The sequence below is a fragment of the Pagrus pagrus genome (genome assembly GCF_965226575.1).
Source record: "Pagrus pagrus genome assembly, chromosome: 9".
In the NCBI taxonomy this organism is placed as follows: domain Eukaryota; kingdom Metazoa; phylum Chordata; class Actinopteri; order Spariformes; family Sparidae; genus Pagrus; species Pagrus pagrus.
In genome coordinates, this window is record NC_140193.1 from 26,515,617 (window position 1) to 26,531,536 (window position 15,920).

General features: G+C 40.8%; 1 protein-coding gene across 3 annotated transcripts in view; it reads left to right on the forward strand.

Annotated features, from left to right (window-relative positions):
* Positions 1-15,920, forward strand: part of rnf17 (ring finger protein 17) — a 30,048-nt gene that overhangs the window by 10,727 nt on the left and 3,401 nt on the right. For 2 of the 3 annotated variants that reach the window (XM_084362693.1, XM_084362694.1), the window contains exons 17-36: positions 383-542; positions 1,369-1,484; positions 1,730-1,847; positions 1,990-2,107; positions 3,559-3,816; positions 4,526-4,673; positions 4,961-5,073; positions 5,675-5,765; positions 6,763-6,884; positions 7,140-7,323; positions 8,213-8,324; positions 8,828-8,991; positions 10,095-10,214; positions 10,801-10,881; positions 10,980-11,102; positions 11,189-11,245; positions 12,220-12,330; positions 12,584-12,707; positions 13,598-13,733; positions 15,336-15,522. In XM_084362693.1, coding sequence (XP_084218819.1) covers positions 383-542; positions 1,369-1,484; positions 1,730-1,847; positions 1,990-2,107; positions 3,559-3,816; positions 4,526-4,673; positions 4,961-5,073; positions 5,675-5,765; positions 6,763-6,884; positions 7,140-7,323; positions 8,213-8,324; positions 8,828-8,991; positions 10,095-10,214; positions 10,801-10,881; positions 10,980-11,102; positions 11,189-11,245; positions 12,220-12,330; positions 12,584-12,707; positions 13,598-13,733; positions 15,336-15,522 — 2,643 coding nt within the window. The remainder of the gene's footprint in view (positions 1-382; positions 543-1,368; positions 1,485-1,729; positions 1,848-1,989; positions 2,108-3,558; positions 3,817-4,525; positions 4,674-4,960; positions 5,074-5,674; positions 5,766-6,762; positions 6,885-7,139; positions 7,324-8,212; positions 8,325-8,827; positions 8,992-10,094; positions 10,215-10,800; positions 10,882-10,979; positions 11,103-11,188; positions 11,246-12,219; positions 12,331-12,583; positions 12,708-13,597; positions 13,734-15,335; positions 15,523-15,920) is intronic. The other variant, XM_084362695.1, reaches the window with a different exon arrangement.

Below are 15,920 nucleotides of genomic sequence, written 5' to 3' on the forward strand. Positions count from 1 at the left end.
TACATACATACATATATATGTACAATTTGCTCAAAATGGCTGATCCTGTTTATGTTGGGTGGGGAGCTTCCTGCGACTTGGTGGGGTGCAGCTGCCATGGGGATATTCTGGGGGAGACTCGGACAAGCTAAAGGGGAACAGCACAACACAAATACCACATGAGTAAAGAGCCATACAAAGAGGAAGAATGATGCCAGAGATGTTATTTAGATTAACAAGAGGGGGAAAAAAACTTGTGTACTTAGGAAAACAAATAGGATAGTTTAAAAAGGAGCACTTAAAAGTGATCCAAGAAATAAAATCCAACTTTTTTTCTTCTTCTTTTTTTTTTTTTTTACAATTATTAATTTCTTCAATTTCTATCAACTTTTCCCTCCACCAGGTTGAAAACATGGAGTCCGTGTTGCTCTCAGCCAAGCTGCAGGATTGTTACAATGCAACAGTGGCTGGGGGAGATGACCTCAGCGTCTTCTGCCCTGTGATAGGACAGGCCTATGTTGCCCGCTATAATGACAAGTTGTGGTACAGAGCTCAGGTCATAGGTGAGGCTGTCTGTATGTGCATGTCACAGTTTGAATAAATTTCTGTTTTACAGGTGGGTATTGCAAATGTGTAACATAATAGTGATACAATCTAAATCCAGTTCAAGTTTTATCAGAATGTTCACTGGACAGGGCCTGGTTCAGCTGTTTAACAACCCTGCTCCGGGACCTGTGTGCCTTGCATATATGTCGGAAGTCAGAGTGGTGTGTATTAGGGGTGTGAATCTTTGGCAATCTCAAGATTTGATTCGATTTTGATTTTTGGGTGTCCAATTCGGTTGAGAATCAATCGTTGATTCATACAATTTGTGTGGGAGTGTGTATGTGCTTGTGTTAAGCTCAGCCTCTGAAAAGACTCAGTACTCACCAGACTCTCTGACTCCTTCTGTCGTTTCCCTCCAGTCTCTCTCCTTTTCCTCTTATCTTTGCATGTTTATGATGCTGAGTCATTACGTCCCAGGAAATTTGAGAAAGTTTGCACATATCCCGGAGAAGTTTAAGCATTTTCAACTCAGCTGTTTGGGTGCAAATAATCGTATGGGCAGTTGTCAACAATGTTGTGGGTTTTCACCCTTGGCAGGTTATTGTGAAAATATTTCTTTGTTTGCAAATTACATACTTTACACCTTTATTAGATTTCATAGAATTTTTCAGAAATCCTTCAGTTACATCAATTGACAAAAAAACTCATTTGCACACTATATATTGAACAGTTTTGTTACAGAGACCATCATTTAATTGTTGTGGATGACTGCCACTGTCGCCCTGGTGTGTCTGTGTTTGTGTTTGTGTGTGCGTGCGTGTGTGTGTGTGTGTGCGTGCGCAGGTCACCCAGGGGGCAGAAAAGTTGAGGTGCGTTATGTGGACTTTGGCAATAAGGACATTTTGTCAGTCAGCGACTTGAGGAAGATTAAGGATGAGTTCTTTGCTCTTCCTTCCATGGTGAGAACTTTTTAACTTTTGCAATGTAAACATAACTGGCTATGCAACAATTAGGCTGTTCGCTTACGATAGCATTTCAGTGGTATTAAAATTGGACAAGATTAGTTCCTGTACTGCTTCCTCATTGCATTTTTTAAACTAAAATATTTTCCTTCCTGGTAAATACATTGTATGCACATTCTACATTGTACACTCTTGAAGAGCTCTGAGTTAAGTCAACAGGAAGTGTCTCTTCTGCTGTCTAGGCAATGCACTGCTGTTTGTCAGATGTGGTCCCACTCGAAGGAGAGACGTGGAGTGATGCCTGCATCAACAGATTCATCAGTCTGGCTGACCAGAAACTCGTCACTATTGTGGCTACAGGTATGTGCATAGGTGTTTGAAATCATTTGTTTAATTTAAAAAAAATAACTAAACAAGAAAATAAGAACACTTACTTGCCACCAAAATCGTATGTTGTGGACTGTGTCTTTGTCGCCATTTCCTTTCCTCTATACCCTTCTAGGAAAAGTACGCAAAACTGACCCTCTGCCAATCAGGCTGTTTGAGAGCAGCCTGAACGGGCCAGTTGCCAACATAGCTGACCTGCTGGTTAAAGAGGAGCTGGTTCGCTTCAAAGAGGGGTGAGACTGAAAATAATACTGCTCAAAAAAATGAAGGGAACACTTAATCGTCACAGTGTAACACCAAGTAAGTAAAACTTCAGGGATATCAATCTCTCCATTTAGGAAGCACAAGTGATTTTGAATCAATTTCACCTGCTTTGGTGCAAATGAAAATGACAACAGGTGCAATAGAGAGGCAAAAGCAAGACAACCCCCAAAAAGGGAAATGATTTTGCATGTGGTGGCCACAGACAATTGCTCTCTCCTTATCCTTCCTGATTGATATTCCTCTAGCTTTGTGTTCTAGTGTATTTGTCACTACTGGTAGCATGAGCCGTACCTGCAGCTCAGTCAGGTTGCACAGGTAGTCAAACTCCTCCAGGATGGCACATCCATACATGCAGTCGCAAGAAGGTCCAAGCAAAGTCTCAAGAGCATAGAGGAGATACCAGGAGACTGACCGTTACACAAGGAGAGCTGGACAGAACCTTAGAGGGGCATCAATGAGGGCCTGACGTCCTCTGATGGGACCTGTGCTCACAGCCCAGCCCCTTGCAGCTCGATTGGCATTCGTAAGAGAACACCAGAATTGGCAGGTCCGCTATTGGTGCCCTGTTCTCTTCACAGACGAGAGCAGTGTCACACTAAGCACAAGTGACAGGCGTGACAGAGTCTGGAAAGGCCATGGTGAAAGTTATGCTGCCAGTAACATCATCCAGCATGACCGCTTTGGCAGTGGGTCAATGAGGTGAGGTCTGGGTAGGCATATCCTTGGAGGGTCGCACAGACCTCCATGTCATAGCCAACGGTACCCTGAATGCTGTAAGGTACTGGGATGAAATCCTCAGAGCGACTGTCACACCTTACGCTGGTACAGTGGGCCCTGGGTTGCTCCTGGTGCTCCTGATCCAGGTCTGGGAGGAGATCCCCCAGGACACCATCCGCTGACTCATTAGGAGCATGCCCAGACGTTGTCGGGAGTGCATACAGGCTTGTAGGGGGGCATACACACTACTGAGTCACATTGAGTTGTTGGATGTTGGATCAGCCTGTGATTTAAATTTTTTACTTGATTTTCGGTGAGATTTTGAATCCATCCCTCAATGGGTTGATGACTTTGGTTTCCATTGACCGTTGTTACATCATTTTGCTCTCAACAAATTATACAATATACATCAGTAAAGATTTTCAACTTGAGTAATATGTTCATCAGCATCTGATGTGTGATAAAAGTGTTCCCTTTGTATATCTGATTGGTAATGTAATCTGTCATGCCGACTTTCCCTTTAGTTTTTCTCAGTTCATCTTTCCCCTTGTGTTCTTTATTGTATCATACTGACATCTTTATTCTTAAACTCTTTTCCTCCACCTCTTGCTGTCACTCCACTTCTTTTTTTGTGCTATTTCCATTTCACCTCTTTTTCCTCTTACTACCCTATCTCCTCCCATTCTCTCCTGCCTTCCTGCAGACTCAAGTCCAAGGATGCCACATTCACTGGAAAAGATTCTGACGTATGGGACGCTCCACTCGAGCTTGGTTTGGCCCTGGAGGGTGGTGATGCTGCAAACCAAAAAGTCAGTGGAGAACAGAAGGAGGAGCCGCTGGAGATTCAGCCTTTGCTGAAGCTCCCTGCCAAACTCAAAGACCTGAAAGTCAAAGTCAGCCACGTCAACTCACCAAGCAGCTTCTATGTCCAGTTCACCCAGAACGACTCTCAGTTCAAAAGGTCAGCAGCAAAACCACGCTTTAAAAGTCCTTTAAAGTCCTTTCTTCAGCTAGTCAATGGCCAGATTTGTCTGTACTGTTCTGTAGAATACCTAGTGTTTACTATGAATACTACTTTCAGAAATACAGTCCCTTCCAAGTTTTTGTCAGTCAACTTGTCTATTAATCAACAATATTGCCTATCAATTAGTTAATTAAAGGAAGATTATTAAGCAAAAACGTTTGCTGGTCCCAGCTTCTTATATAAAAAAAGATTTACTGTTTCTCTCTTTTTATATTTATGCATTGCTAGTAGGAAAAGAAAAAGTAATTAGTCCACCTCGGACACTATGGGGAGAGATAACATTTTCAAATGTGTACAGCGATTTATGTGTAATTTTGGATACTCACAAGATACAAGATACTCCATATTCACATAATATTAATATTTTATGTGCAGATTCAATTTCACAAATATGATAATTTTCACTTTCCTGTTTATACAAATGTCATCCTTTTATTTGAGTTTGGACCTGCCCAGATTTTCATCCCCCGAGACCAAATCTCTGCAGGTCCAAAGTCTGTTGATGCATCCACCTCTTAAGTTTCTTTTCAGAAAGTGTGAAACACTGTTACCAGCTCATATTCTGGGCTGTTTTTATTAGTCATGTGATGTTGCAAGACTATTGTATAGTGTTATTTATATGATTATGTCTTGCTGTGTTTTTCAGGATGTGTGAAAGGGTGAAGCAGGAGTGTGCACTGATGGAGCCCCAAGATCTGGTGTGGAAGGCGGACATGTACTGTGCTGCTCACATTAACGGGGTTTGGGAGAGAGGACAGATCAGCTCTGACGTCACATCCAGCAACATTGCAGAGGTATAAAAATGTGTTTAAAAGAGAGCAGCATGCAAGTAGATTTTGTCTTCTATTCAAATCTTTTAACAGCCCTTTTACTCCAACATAGGACATTTTGAGCCAATAAGTCAGGGTTTGGTATTTGTGTCATTGTTTAATGATAATAAGCTTAGAATATTTACAGTAATGTTCCATAGTGGTGTAAATGACATTACTAAAAGGCAATCATTAAACAGTATTATAGCTTGAAGCTTGTTTAAAATTGATAATAGTAACTGTCTCCCGGTCTCTCTGCTGGCTGGTACCAGGTGATGCTCTGTGACCATGGCAACACAGTGAAGCTCCATGTCAGCAACTTGCGGCCGCTGCAATCCTCCTTGATGGGCTCTTTTGCACTCGAGTGCACTCTTACTGACATCAGGTCACACAAACACACACACACAGACACACACACACTCATGTGCGAAAATGAGCAGAATATTCTTTTGTCACCCACTTGATTCACCTTTTGTATTTATTTTACTTTGAATTTTAATTATGACCAAAAATATCCTTGATAGAGGATGCTTTGAGCGCTCTGAAACTGGAACTGTGAAACTACTGAGTGAATGTATGAAGGCAGCCATATTTATAGCTATGCAATCACACAAAATCCAGCATTGAGGCAGCTTCCCACAGACGTACTGTATTGTATTGAAACTGTTAAGAGGGATGCTTCAGATATGTGGTTCAAAGTCTGGACTTAAGTGACAAAGCAGAGCTCCCATCTGGGGAGAAAAATCACATCTCAACCAGTGTACCTTGAGTATATATAATATACTTTAGATTGTTTTGCTAAATAAATGCTGCTGAGAATTCATACTAATCTCGCTCAGTGAGGCAGAGTGTCATACAGTGTATGAGTCTGCAACTGCTTTCCTACAGCAGCTGCTGTATAATTTTTGTATTTTGTTTAGGGGGACTCTTTCATGGTTCACTTATCTCACCTTGACTTCCTTCTCACTCTCTGTTCTCTCTTTCAGGCCAGCAGGAGGCCGTTCCACCTGGACGGCTACAGCCTGCGATATATTCTCCTTCTATCTGACCGGAGCATCAGCTGTTGTGACCATCAAGGTTTTTCTTTCATTTCCTTTCCTTTCCTCGTGCTCCAAGTTATTTCTCCTTTGACCTTTGCTGAAGTTTTCTATGTCTACATACATTAATTTATAAAGATGAATAATTGCTTTATCTTAATGACTTCAGAGATGCTGTAGATTTTTTTTTGTATTACTGGTTAGATAATTACGGAGCCCCTAAAGGGACATGGGGGGGGGGGGGACCTTAAACGTTTCTCGTGCACACAAGATACTTTTCTCATGAGCATGAGATACTTTTCTGGTGAGCACGTCAAAGTCACTATTTATTCATTGAAGTGTAGTTACAGTGAACTCGGACTGCATCATGATCAGGACTCACAGTGAGGATATGGAGTGTAACGATTGTGTTAGAGCTGTCACTGACTTTATTTACAGGCCTTTTTAAATCTTACAATCCATATTCGCAGGTGGTGACAATGATCCAGATGAGATGACTGGAGAAGGCAGAGTGTGCGGTGGAGACTGCGCTGTCTCCATTGGATCAGGATTATTACACTTCACTATAAACTCAAATACGAGTTTTGAGTTTATAGTGAAGTGTAATAATTATTCCATAAACACCTTTCAGCTGTAAAAATATCAGCCAACACACATCTTAAATCAATATTTCCCCATTGAGCGCTGTGCCATCATCACATTCCCTGTCCTGGAGCGCAGTGGAGAGACACACTGTGCTGCCAGGTGCACACGGCGCAGCTCTAACACAATCGTTACACTTCATATCCTCATTGTGAGTCCTGATCATGATGCAGTCCAAGTTCACCATAATCACACTGAAATGAATAAATAGTGACTTTCTCGTGCTCACGAGAAACGTTTAAGTTTGTTTTTTTTCCCCCCATGTCCTTTTAGGGGCTCCGGAGATATTTCACTCTGCTTCACTCAGTTTTTGCTCTGCACCTTCCTCGAAATTTCTTTGTTGCTGTAACGACCTACTTTTAGTTTGTATCTTCCTCTCCTTTCTTGTTGTCTAGGAGTTGACAGATGAGCGTCCAGTTCCGGTCATACTGTTCTGCTCCAACAAGATGGGAAAGTTTGTCAGTATTGCAGACTTTCTGGTCAGCGAGGGCCTCGCCCTCAGAGAAAGAAAACCAAGGTCTGTGTATGCATGGAAGTATGTGTGTGATTATTATGATTTACAGGTCTCAGTAAATTTCTTTCTAGCTATCTCTCTTTCTTGTAAGCATTACCAGACCCCAGAATGCAACTGATGCAACAATATCTTATTCTTTACTTTTGATTGTCATTATAATCTTCAATTGGGCTATTTTTGCTAATGTCTTCAGTAATTTCTTTAGTTTAATCCAATGCCATTTTTTCCTTAATTATGTGTGTTTTTGCCTACTTGCAGAGAAGTTGTCGCTGAAAAACCCAAAGAAGCTGATGCACAGTCTCCAGTGAGCGAGGCACAAACTGATGTTTCTGATGCCGACAAAAAAACCACTTCTGTGGTTCCTTTCCCATCCCTGACCCCCCTCGTCTCCCCTACCAACCCTCCAAAACCAACCCCCCGCACCATTATGTCTGCTGAAATGGTGAGAATACAAATGACCACAGTCTGGGCAAGAAACCATTTTGATCCACCTGGATTCAACATAAATACAAGAATCAGCCACTGAAGCTAACTTGGTGACAATGTAATACTGTTTTGGCATTTTGTTGAGTTCTAAAGACAATTTGAATGTTCACTTCACAAATACTAATATACCTTCTGAACTGTTTAGACCTCTAAGGTCATCTGGAGCAGGTCTGCTTACTGTCTCCAGAGACATACAGTAACTTAACATGGAGAAGCAGAATTCAGTTTTTATACACCACTTAGTATGCCCGGTTGTAGACTGGTTATTAAGTCCTGCAGACTATTTCAGCTGGCATTCGCCTCTCCTTCTGCTGTCTGCATGTTAGTGTTTTCTAAATTCCTGTCTCTTTGGGAAAACAATAACCTCAGCGCAAGCAACCTACACACTGAAATTGGAAAGCTACCCTAACCTGGTCACATACGGAACAAACCTAAACAAGCCAACAGTTGTTTCATATTCTTTTGCCTCCCCACTTGCATATGTTCTACCAAAACAGGTTCACACCAACCATATTTTGCAGAAGCACTGTGCAAATGAATGCAGACCTTTCTCCAACACAGGCGAAGCCCTCCTAGAAAAATTGAGGTCCGCTCCAACTGTCATTTCTTTTAAATCAAGCCTTGTGTCTTTTCCTAATGCTTTTTATGTCATATGTAAAGCACACTGAGTGCATAGTTCTTGAAAGGTAATATTGGAATAAACTTGGACTGCCTTGACTTGTGAAGATGGGCATTCAAGGGACACCGTGACTAGAATATGTTCTGAATATAACCAACAACATAAAGTAAACATAAATATATTATTGGTCGTGTGTGTGTGCGTTTGTGTATGTGTGTTTGTACAGGTGAAGACTCAGTTGTACCAACCCCCAGAGCTGCCATGCCTCGGCCACATCCAGTTAAGTGTTTCTGCCATCGGAGAGGACGGACTCATTTACATCAGAACACAGAATGCAGGTGCACATGAGAGCGCATCGTCACTGAGCTAATGCTGACATTAACTCATTTATTTTAATACTACAAACTTCTCTATTCTAATCTTTATTTTAGAAATTTGACTCGGAACATAATCTGTCCATCTTACAGTCCTGTTAAAAAACTAATATAAAACATGAGGAGCAGTGAACAACTACTGTACCTTTGTGTGTAAAACAAAAGCAACAACAAGAGGTTAAAGTCTATGGTATTTCTTAGTCATGACAAAAGCTGACATTCTCTTGAGAGAATGAGATATTAATGAATCTTCACAACTCTTTTGCTTTATTCATTTGGACTGCAAATGTATTAAACAGACAGAATTAAAAATGGCAAATCAGGGACAAAAGCTTTGTATCTGCTCTGAAATCACACTGTCTTTTCTATTATGTTGACTCAGATGTTTCAATCGGAGAGGAAATTGCAGATGAAAGGAGGATTTAAAAAAATAATTGTTCTGTTCGTATGTGTTTGGTGTCTGCCAGACTGTCAGCTGGAGCAGCTTAGGGAGTGGATTAATCAGAGCATGAAGACATTGCCCAGACAGAAGCCTTACACCTGGAAGTCGGTCCTGGGCTGTGCCGTCATCGGGTCTGATATGTTATGGTATCGAGGACAGCTGCTGGAGGTGCAGGGAGGACATGTTAAGGTCAGTAGACACACACACTTTGTTATTTTAAAGACTTGTCATGTATCATTAAAAGTATATTTACAACCAGTGACAATAAAACACCACAGACAAATTTATATTTGTTTCATCTTTAGAGAAAATGGCCTTTTTCAGACAGCAAAGGAGGTGAAACCAAGAGAGTTGTGGCTGGCAGTGGGTGGAGGATTTTGTGTAGGATTTAATGGAATAAAACGGTGTGGTTTCAGATCGCAACCAACTAAACAGCACTTAGCTCACGTTGGCCAATAAAAACGTGAAAGGCCCTCTTTAGAGTCAGTGTTTGGTTTGTTCATTCTGGTCTGCTTTAGAAACCCAGTGCAACATAGCAGACTTCGTGAAAGAGTACCGACCCCCTCTGTAGATACAAAAGAGTTCAACAGTTCTTATTTTCAGTTGATTATACGCTAATGAAAGCATAATTCTGATTATTATAATCCATTTCTACCCCTTTATCTCCAGAAACTCCATCACACTGGACCTTTTAAGATAAAGTTTATCCTATATTATACATATCAATAAATAATAGACTCGGAGTCAGCACTTCAAACCATTACAAATCCACTTTATAAATACTCAGCATTATTACTGTTGATATACTGAGGATGTCCAGAGTGAAAGAAAATAAAAAGCGAGTGTCCTTGTCACTGTCAAGTTCTACAAGCCTAGCATGCCATGGAGCTGCTGCTGACAGCACTGTCAGCCCAACACTCAATCACACTGGACGGCAGTAAGAGAGGTTGTGCCAGGGTCTTGTTCAAAAGCAGTTTAGCCAACTTCGCTGACATTCAGCACTGTAGCTGACAACAGAACAGCCTGCACACTCAAGACCACTGCCCTCCGTTTTCATGACCTTTCTCTCCTCCTGTCTCAGGTTTTCAGTACGGTTTACGGTTTTGAGACTTGTCTTATATACATTTAAAGCCTGCCATGCTGTTGCTCTTGCATTTCTCTTTGTACAATGTTGCAATAAAAAAAAAATACAGTGATTTGACTGAAAAAATGCAAGTCGACTCTGGGGTAAAGTTTGATGGGGCAGTTCTATCTCTGGCATATTTGATCATCTTTTGTGTACGTGTTACCAGGTACAATATGTGGACTATGGCCTGGTGGAGAACATCCCAGTGGTCCATGTGTACCCCAAGCTGCTGTGTGAAGATGTTCCTCAGCTCTGTATACCCTGCCAGCTGCACGGCCTCAACCCTGTAAGAATCTGTGTGTGTATGCCTACGAGCGCTTTTCAGAGCGCCGTCTTCAGTGCATGGAACGGAATCTCTAAAACATATTTAATATTTTCTAAATATAGATCTAACAGAATGTTTATATTATAACTTTTTGTTTTATTGTATGACCAATTTTAAGGCATTGAAATTAAAATCCATAATTATTTATATGATCAGAATCAGCAACAACCATGAAAATTGTCAAAAAAATAAATAAATGTACTTTCCCTTTTTCCCTCCATTCCCCCTATACATCAAAATATGTAATCATTGGGCTCAAGTAAAAAAGATACCAGAATATCCCTTTTAAAATGAATGTACCAGCTTAACATTTCATGTTGCAAATTTAAACAATTCTGCAAAATATTACAAAAGCTCAGATTTGCTGTATGCTTTGGGAAGTGGTACATATAGGTTCGTGGCTTCAACATGTAAAACCCACTGGTAAACCGACTTGTGACTAAGTGTCTGATATTAAGCCACGTAGCTACAGAAGATTGTTCTAATTGTAAACATTTGATTGAATGAGGAAGCTGATTTCTCTTTGGTCATATGTTCGTCTCTTCAGGTTGGTGGTAAGTGGCAGGGGGATGCGGTGGTTTTGCTGAGGGAGATTTTGCTGAACCGCTGTGTCAACATACAAGTCATGGTAAATTACACTTGAATATATACATAAATTCTCGTTTTACACATTCACTGCTGTGAATCTGGAGATATTGGCTATAAGTGTGCATATGTGTGTGGTAGGAGCTGCCGACTGACCCAAGGGGACCCCTCACGGTTGAACTCTTCCTGGATGGGCTGAGTGTTAGCAGGATCCTGTTTCACTACGAACATGCCTCCATTGACCGGTCTGTCTCAGCACAGAAGGTCTGAGTTTTGATTTGTGTTGGTTTCTGTTTCCCAAGATGAGGCTCGTCTGTCATAATTAACTAAGGAATATCTATGTCTCTCAGCAGGGACACTCAGTGATGTCCCCTGCCTTCCTGGATGATTGGGACATTGACACTGAGGTAATTTATTTTGAAAACAACGATGGGAGCAGTTCTGAGGAAACTAAGAACACCCAACATGGCAGGTTTTGAGTATATGTGACATAAATTACCTCCCCACACACAGAAAAGTAAGCAACCTTCTCCGAAAACAGGCTCAGAGAGGCTGAATATTTACCAAACGTTAAGAGAGCTGAAGTAAGCAAGTAGTTGGTGAGGAAAGTGGAACATTAAGCAGCTTAAGACTCAGATATATTTCTCAGGAGTTGGAGACCAAACCACAGCTGAAAGATCTGTTCAAAACAAAGAAATTAGGTGCTCATGTTACTTTATGTCTGCTGCATATCTAAGTAGGCAAGTGTTTGCAAACAACTTTTCCTTTAACATGTGGGAAATTAAGCTGTGTTTGTCTTAGTGCCACTATTCTCAAACTGTGGAATGAGTACCACTGCTGGTCTGTTCCCTCCCTCTAGTGGTACACGGAGGAATCACAGATTTTTACTTAAAATTACAGAATTTTGAATTACAATACTTGAACAGTAATGTAATTAATATACATTTTGTCCTGTAATATTTTTGCTACAGACTGCTACCTAGCTGTGTTTAAGCACTTTGCCCACACATATGTCATCCATGATATTACAAGCTGAACTCAAGCTGTGATGGCAAGATAGTACACAGAGGTAAAATGAAAGGTTCAAAACCACTACAGACGTGGCTCCAAACAGAAAGCATCAGGGAAAGAAGTAAAGGACAATGAGGAGAATATTTAAGGCAGCACTTTCTAAACTGAAGTGTACGACAGCAATAGCATGAATGCTCGCAGCTCATAATGGTGGTATTTGGAGACCCTGATATTTGAGGTGGTAGGTAGTGTAAAACGTTGGTGTCTGCCCCTATGATGGCCAAAAATCACTTGTGAAGCATTTCAAGTTGTGAGTCTTTCTTTAGCAGACATTGCCGGGTAAGTAAATGTAAGACTGATGTGTCACCAGGGTCTGAGGGGCCCAGAGGAGCCGATGCTGGGGTCCTTTATCGCCCCAAACCTACCACAGAAGGGACAGCAGTTTCAAGTCAGAGTCAAGCACCTGTTGACCCCTAACGAGGTAGCTACTGAGCACACACATAATATTATGTATAAAAGAATTCTGGTGTAAATGTATAGTAGCATCAATGAACTAACCAAGTCACTACTGATGACGGGACTGTTTTAAAAGGCCTACAACAGAGAGGTACAAGTATTTTCATTATTCATTATTTTTTCAGTTTCAGTTTTTTTCAGTTATTAACTCTTACTAAACGAAGCTAAACTGATGTTTAAGCTGATAATACAGATCATCCTGTATGTCTGTCCTGCAGCTCTTCCTGTGGTCTCTGGAGGGAACAGCTGAGGTGGAGGTTGATGGAGAGACTCTGGCTGAGGCTCTCACCAGAATAAATGCAAACATCAACAGTCTGCCACAACTCACCAACTTCCCTCATGGTAACATTTCACTGTGTTCACTGCCTGTGTTTCTAGCCACAGACTGGGCTTTAAAAAAGACTTTGTTTACATCATGTTATCATAAGCTGGTCTTCATGTACACACATATTTAATTGTTCTTATACCAGCTGGATCGCTGAAGAATCAATTGTGATTGAAACATTGGCAGGTATTTAATTTGTGTACTGTCAATGCACAGGTGTTAAGCTCTTTATCAAATGTTCCAGTGGTGTTGCACCTTTAAATGATGTGCATAAACTTACCCTCTTTTCTCTGCAGTCATCTCGACATTAATACCACTTGTACGCTGAAATTAGCATGTATATGCAAGTTTGTCATCACAAACGTGCTGGAAAAACAGGGAACATTAGAAAGCAAAAAACTTGAACTTGTTTGAAAAAGTCTTAATCAATAATATTCTGAATTAAATGCATCGTTTTCTCCAGAGCTGATAACTGAAGTTGCGGAGGAGTGAGGCATCTCTTCTGTCTGATCAGACCACACAGAAGCCACTAACAACAGTTACTTTTAAATATCTTTAACTTCAGTGTCTTTCAAACTCAGCACAGACTGAACGATGTTCTACTGCTGCTTGACAGAGATGGATGGAATGATACTAACAGGCCAGCAGCCTTAACTTCGACACATCATAGCATCATGCCTGAAGCGTGTTCACCCGGGTGTTGTTTTCAAATCACAGCTGAGCTGAGCCTGTGACCACTGCAGGGTTAATTTACCTAGGAGTGATCCAGATAATACACTCTCACATTGCACACAAAAGCCAGACGTTAGCAGGTGTTGATGGGTTTTTGGCTGGTGTGAAAGGGGTATAGGTCATGTACTATTGTGTATGTGTTGCTGTGAATCACTATTATGCTTGTGGTTTCCAGGCGGTCCGTGTCTGGCAGAGTACAGTGATGGGCAGTACTACCGGGCCAAGCTGATCAAGTTCACCAGCATGGAGCCCGTCATGATCCTGGTCCAACATGTCGACTTTGGCTCTGACGACACTCTGCCCCCCAGCAAGTATGAGCTGCACACTGCAGGAGTTCAGATTTATTCAAGCAATAGACAGGAGTGAACTCTACACTGAATCAACAACTAGACTAGGACTGAGTTGCACAAACAAGGATTTATTTTAAAGTGATCAAATCATGGTTTAACTTTTAACATGTTGCACCAAGCTTTAAAACTACTTTCATTTGAAACCCATCATTAGACCTCCGTATAGTTTTTACTCTAAACATAGATTCAATTTAATACTATTGCGCTAAAACTTTAAACTCCAATTAAAAAGTTGAGATGTTGCTCAACATCATTGTAAACAAAGGACAGACCTAAAAAAAAACTGTTACGGAGCTGAAAAGTCCTGTCTGTCCCACGTGTCAAGTGTGGCTGCTGCATCGGGTGATCTCGAGATTCAAAGTCTCACCTGTTTCTACAGCATCACATTTGCAGTTCTCGGCAAAAATCGACCTGAAAACGACCTGTAGACAGTCATATGGACATCATACCAGCAGTTCACTACAGTTTTAATGTCTGTATGTGTAGAATATGTTATACATGAAGGGAATACACACAACAGGTGAGGGGCAGTTTCTTTCCTGTGTACTCTCTTTCTTTCACTTGTACTTTAACTTTCTCCCCATCGCTCCCTCTTGTTCCCCCTCCGGCTTTCTAGCTCTTTCAGTGGGGTAAAGGAAAATCAAGTCATCATATTAATCGATAATTATCAAAGGCAAACTCCATGTAAACGGGTAGGGCAGGCAGGAGTGAGCCGCAGCAGCAGCTCAGTAACACAACCGCCACGCAGTACACAGGCATCCAGTGTGCCCAGCCTGTAAGAGTCTGTGCAGCTGAGGCTGATGGGAATGTGATTAGTGTTGCAGGTCATAAAACACAGTATTGGATAAACAAAAAAGTGTTTTTAATTGTATGGCAATACATCCAGTAGTTTCACTTCAACCAAAAATGGTGGTTCAAGTCATTGTTCAAAGTCTGTGAACTATGAATTCATGTACAAATCAAGCTAATTCATAGATCAGATGTTGGGATATTTATCAAAACTTTGTCCTGCTAGTGGTGAAAAATGCAGCAAAAAAAAGTTGTGACGCAACATTGAGTGACCATTGAGTTGCTTATTTACACATCCAGCAGTTAGTTAGTGACATACTCATCTGAATTTGTGTTACTGGTACATTGTTAGGATTAAAATATCGATTAAAGTTGTAATTTGTGATCTTAAGAAAACCATTATCATCTAAGGATAGTGAAAATCTCTATCATGACAACACAGCATTGTAAGTGACGAAAACTTATATATACAATAAGATGATAAAAAGAAGTAAACATACATGTATACAGCATGTGTTCATTATGAGCTTCCACAGGTCAGTGAAAAGATTCTTGAATGACTTCTTGTTGGAGATTATTTGAGACCTTATGATTCTACGTAAAAGTAAAAGTTAATTGCTCTCTTTAGTTCAGTATATGTGTTTGCATAAATATACTTGGAGTTTAAGAGCTTGTTATTTGGATTCATGTTCCATTAAAGCCCTTGAATGTAGCTGATGTACAGGTGTTCTGGTTACATTGCTGTGTTTTTGATATTCTGTCACTTCCTGTTAGGATGCGTCAGATGCCGGCCGAGCTGCTGAGATTTCCGTCACGGGCGCTCAAGGTCAAAGTGGCCGGCTTCAAGGCTCCGAGTGTCAACAAAGAGAAAGACGTGCTGCCCTACAGTCCAGGCTGGAGCGTGAAGGCTGCAAGGGAAATGATCGAGCTGCTACACAGCAACATCACAGCCTCAGTTGTAGTAAGAAACACACAACATGTTTTTGAAATGAAGAAACAAATAAAGAGCCATCAGTATGTTTCAGATTGTCATTTGAATTAGACCTGAAGTGATAAACAAAAGTTATATTTACATTCAGTGTTACTCACCAAAATGCATCATCTTAATCTTCTCATAAAATACCTTAAAAGTGCTACCAGACGTAAAAAACTCCACAGGGTACCTCAAATTAAGTGTTGTTATTAACATTCACCATCAGTATTGTTAGTAGTACTTTTATTATCAGATGCATAAAAATAGAGATGTTCTGATACCATTTTTTCCTTCCTGATACTGATTCCGATACCTGGGCTTTAGGTATCGGCTGATACCGAGAACCAATCCGATACCAGTGCCAGTTTTTTTTTTTTTTTTAACAG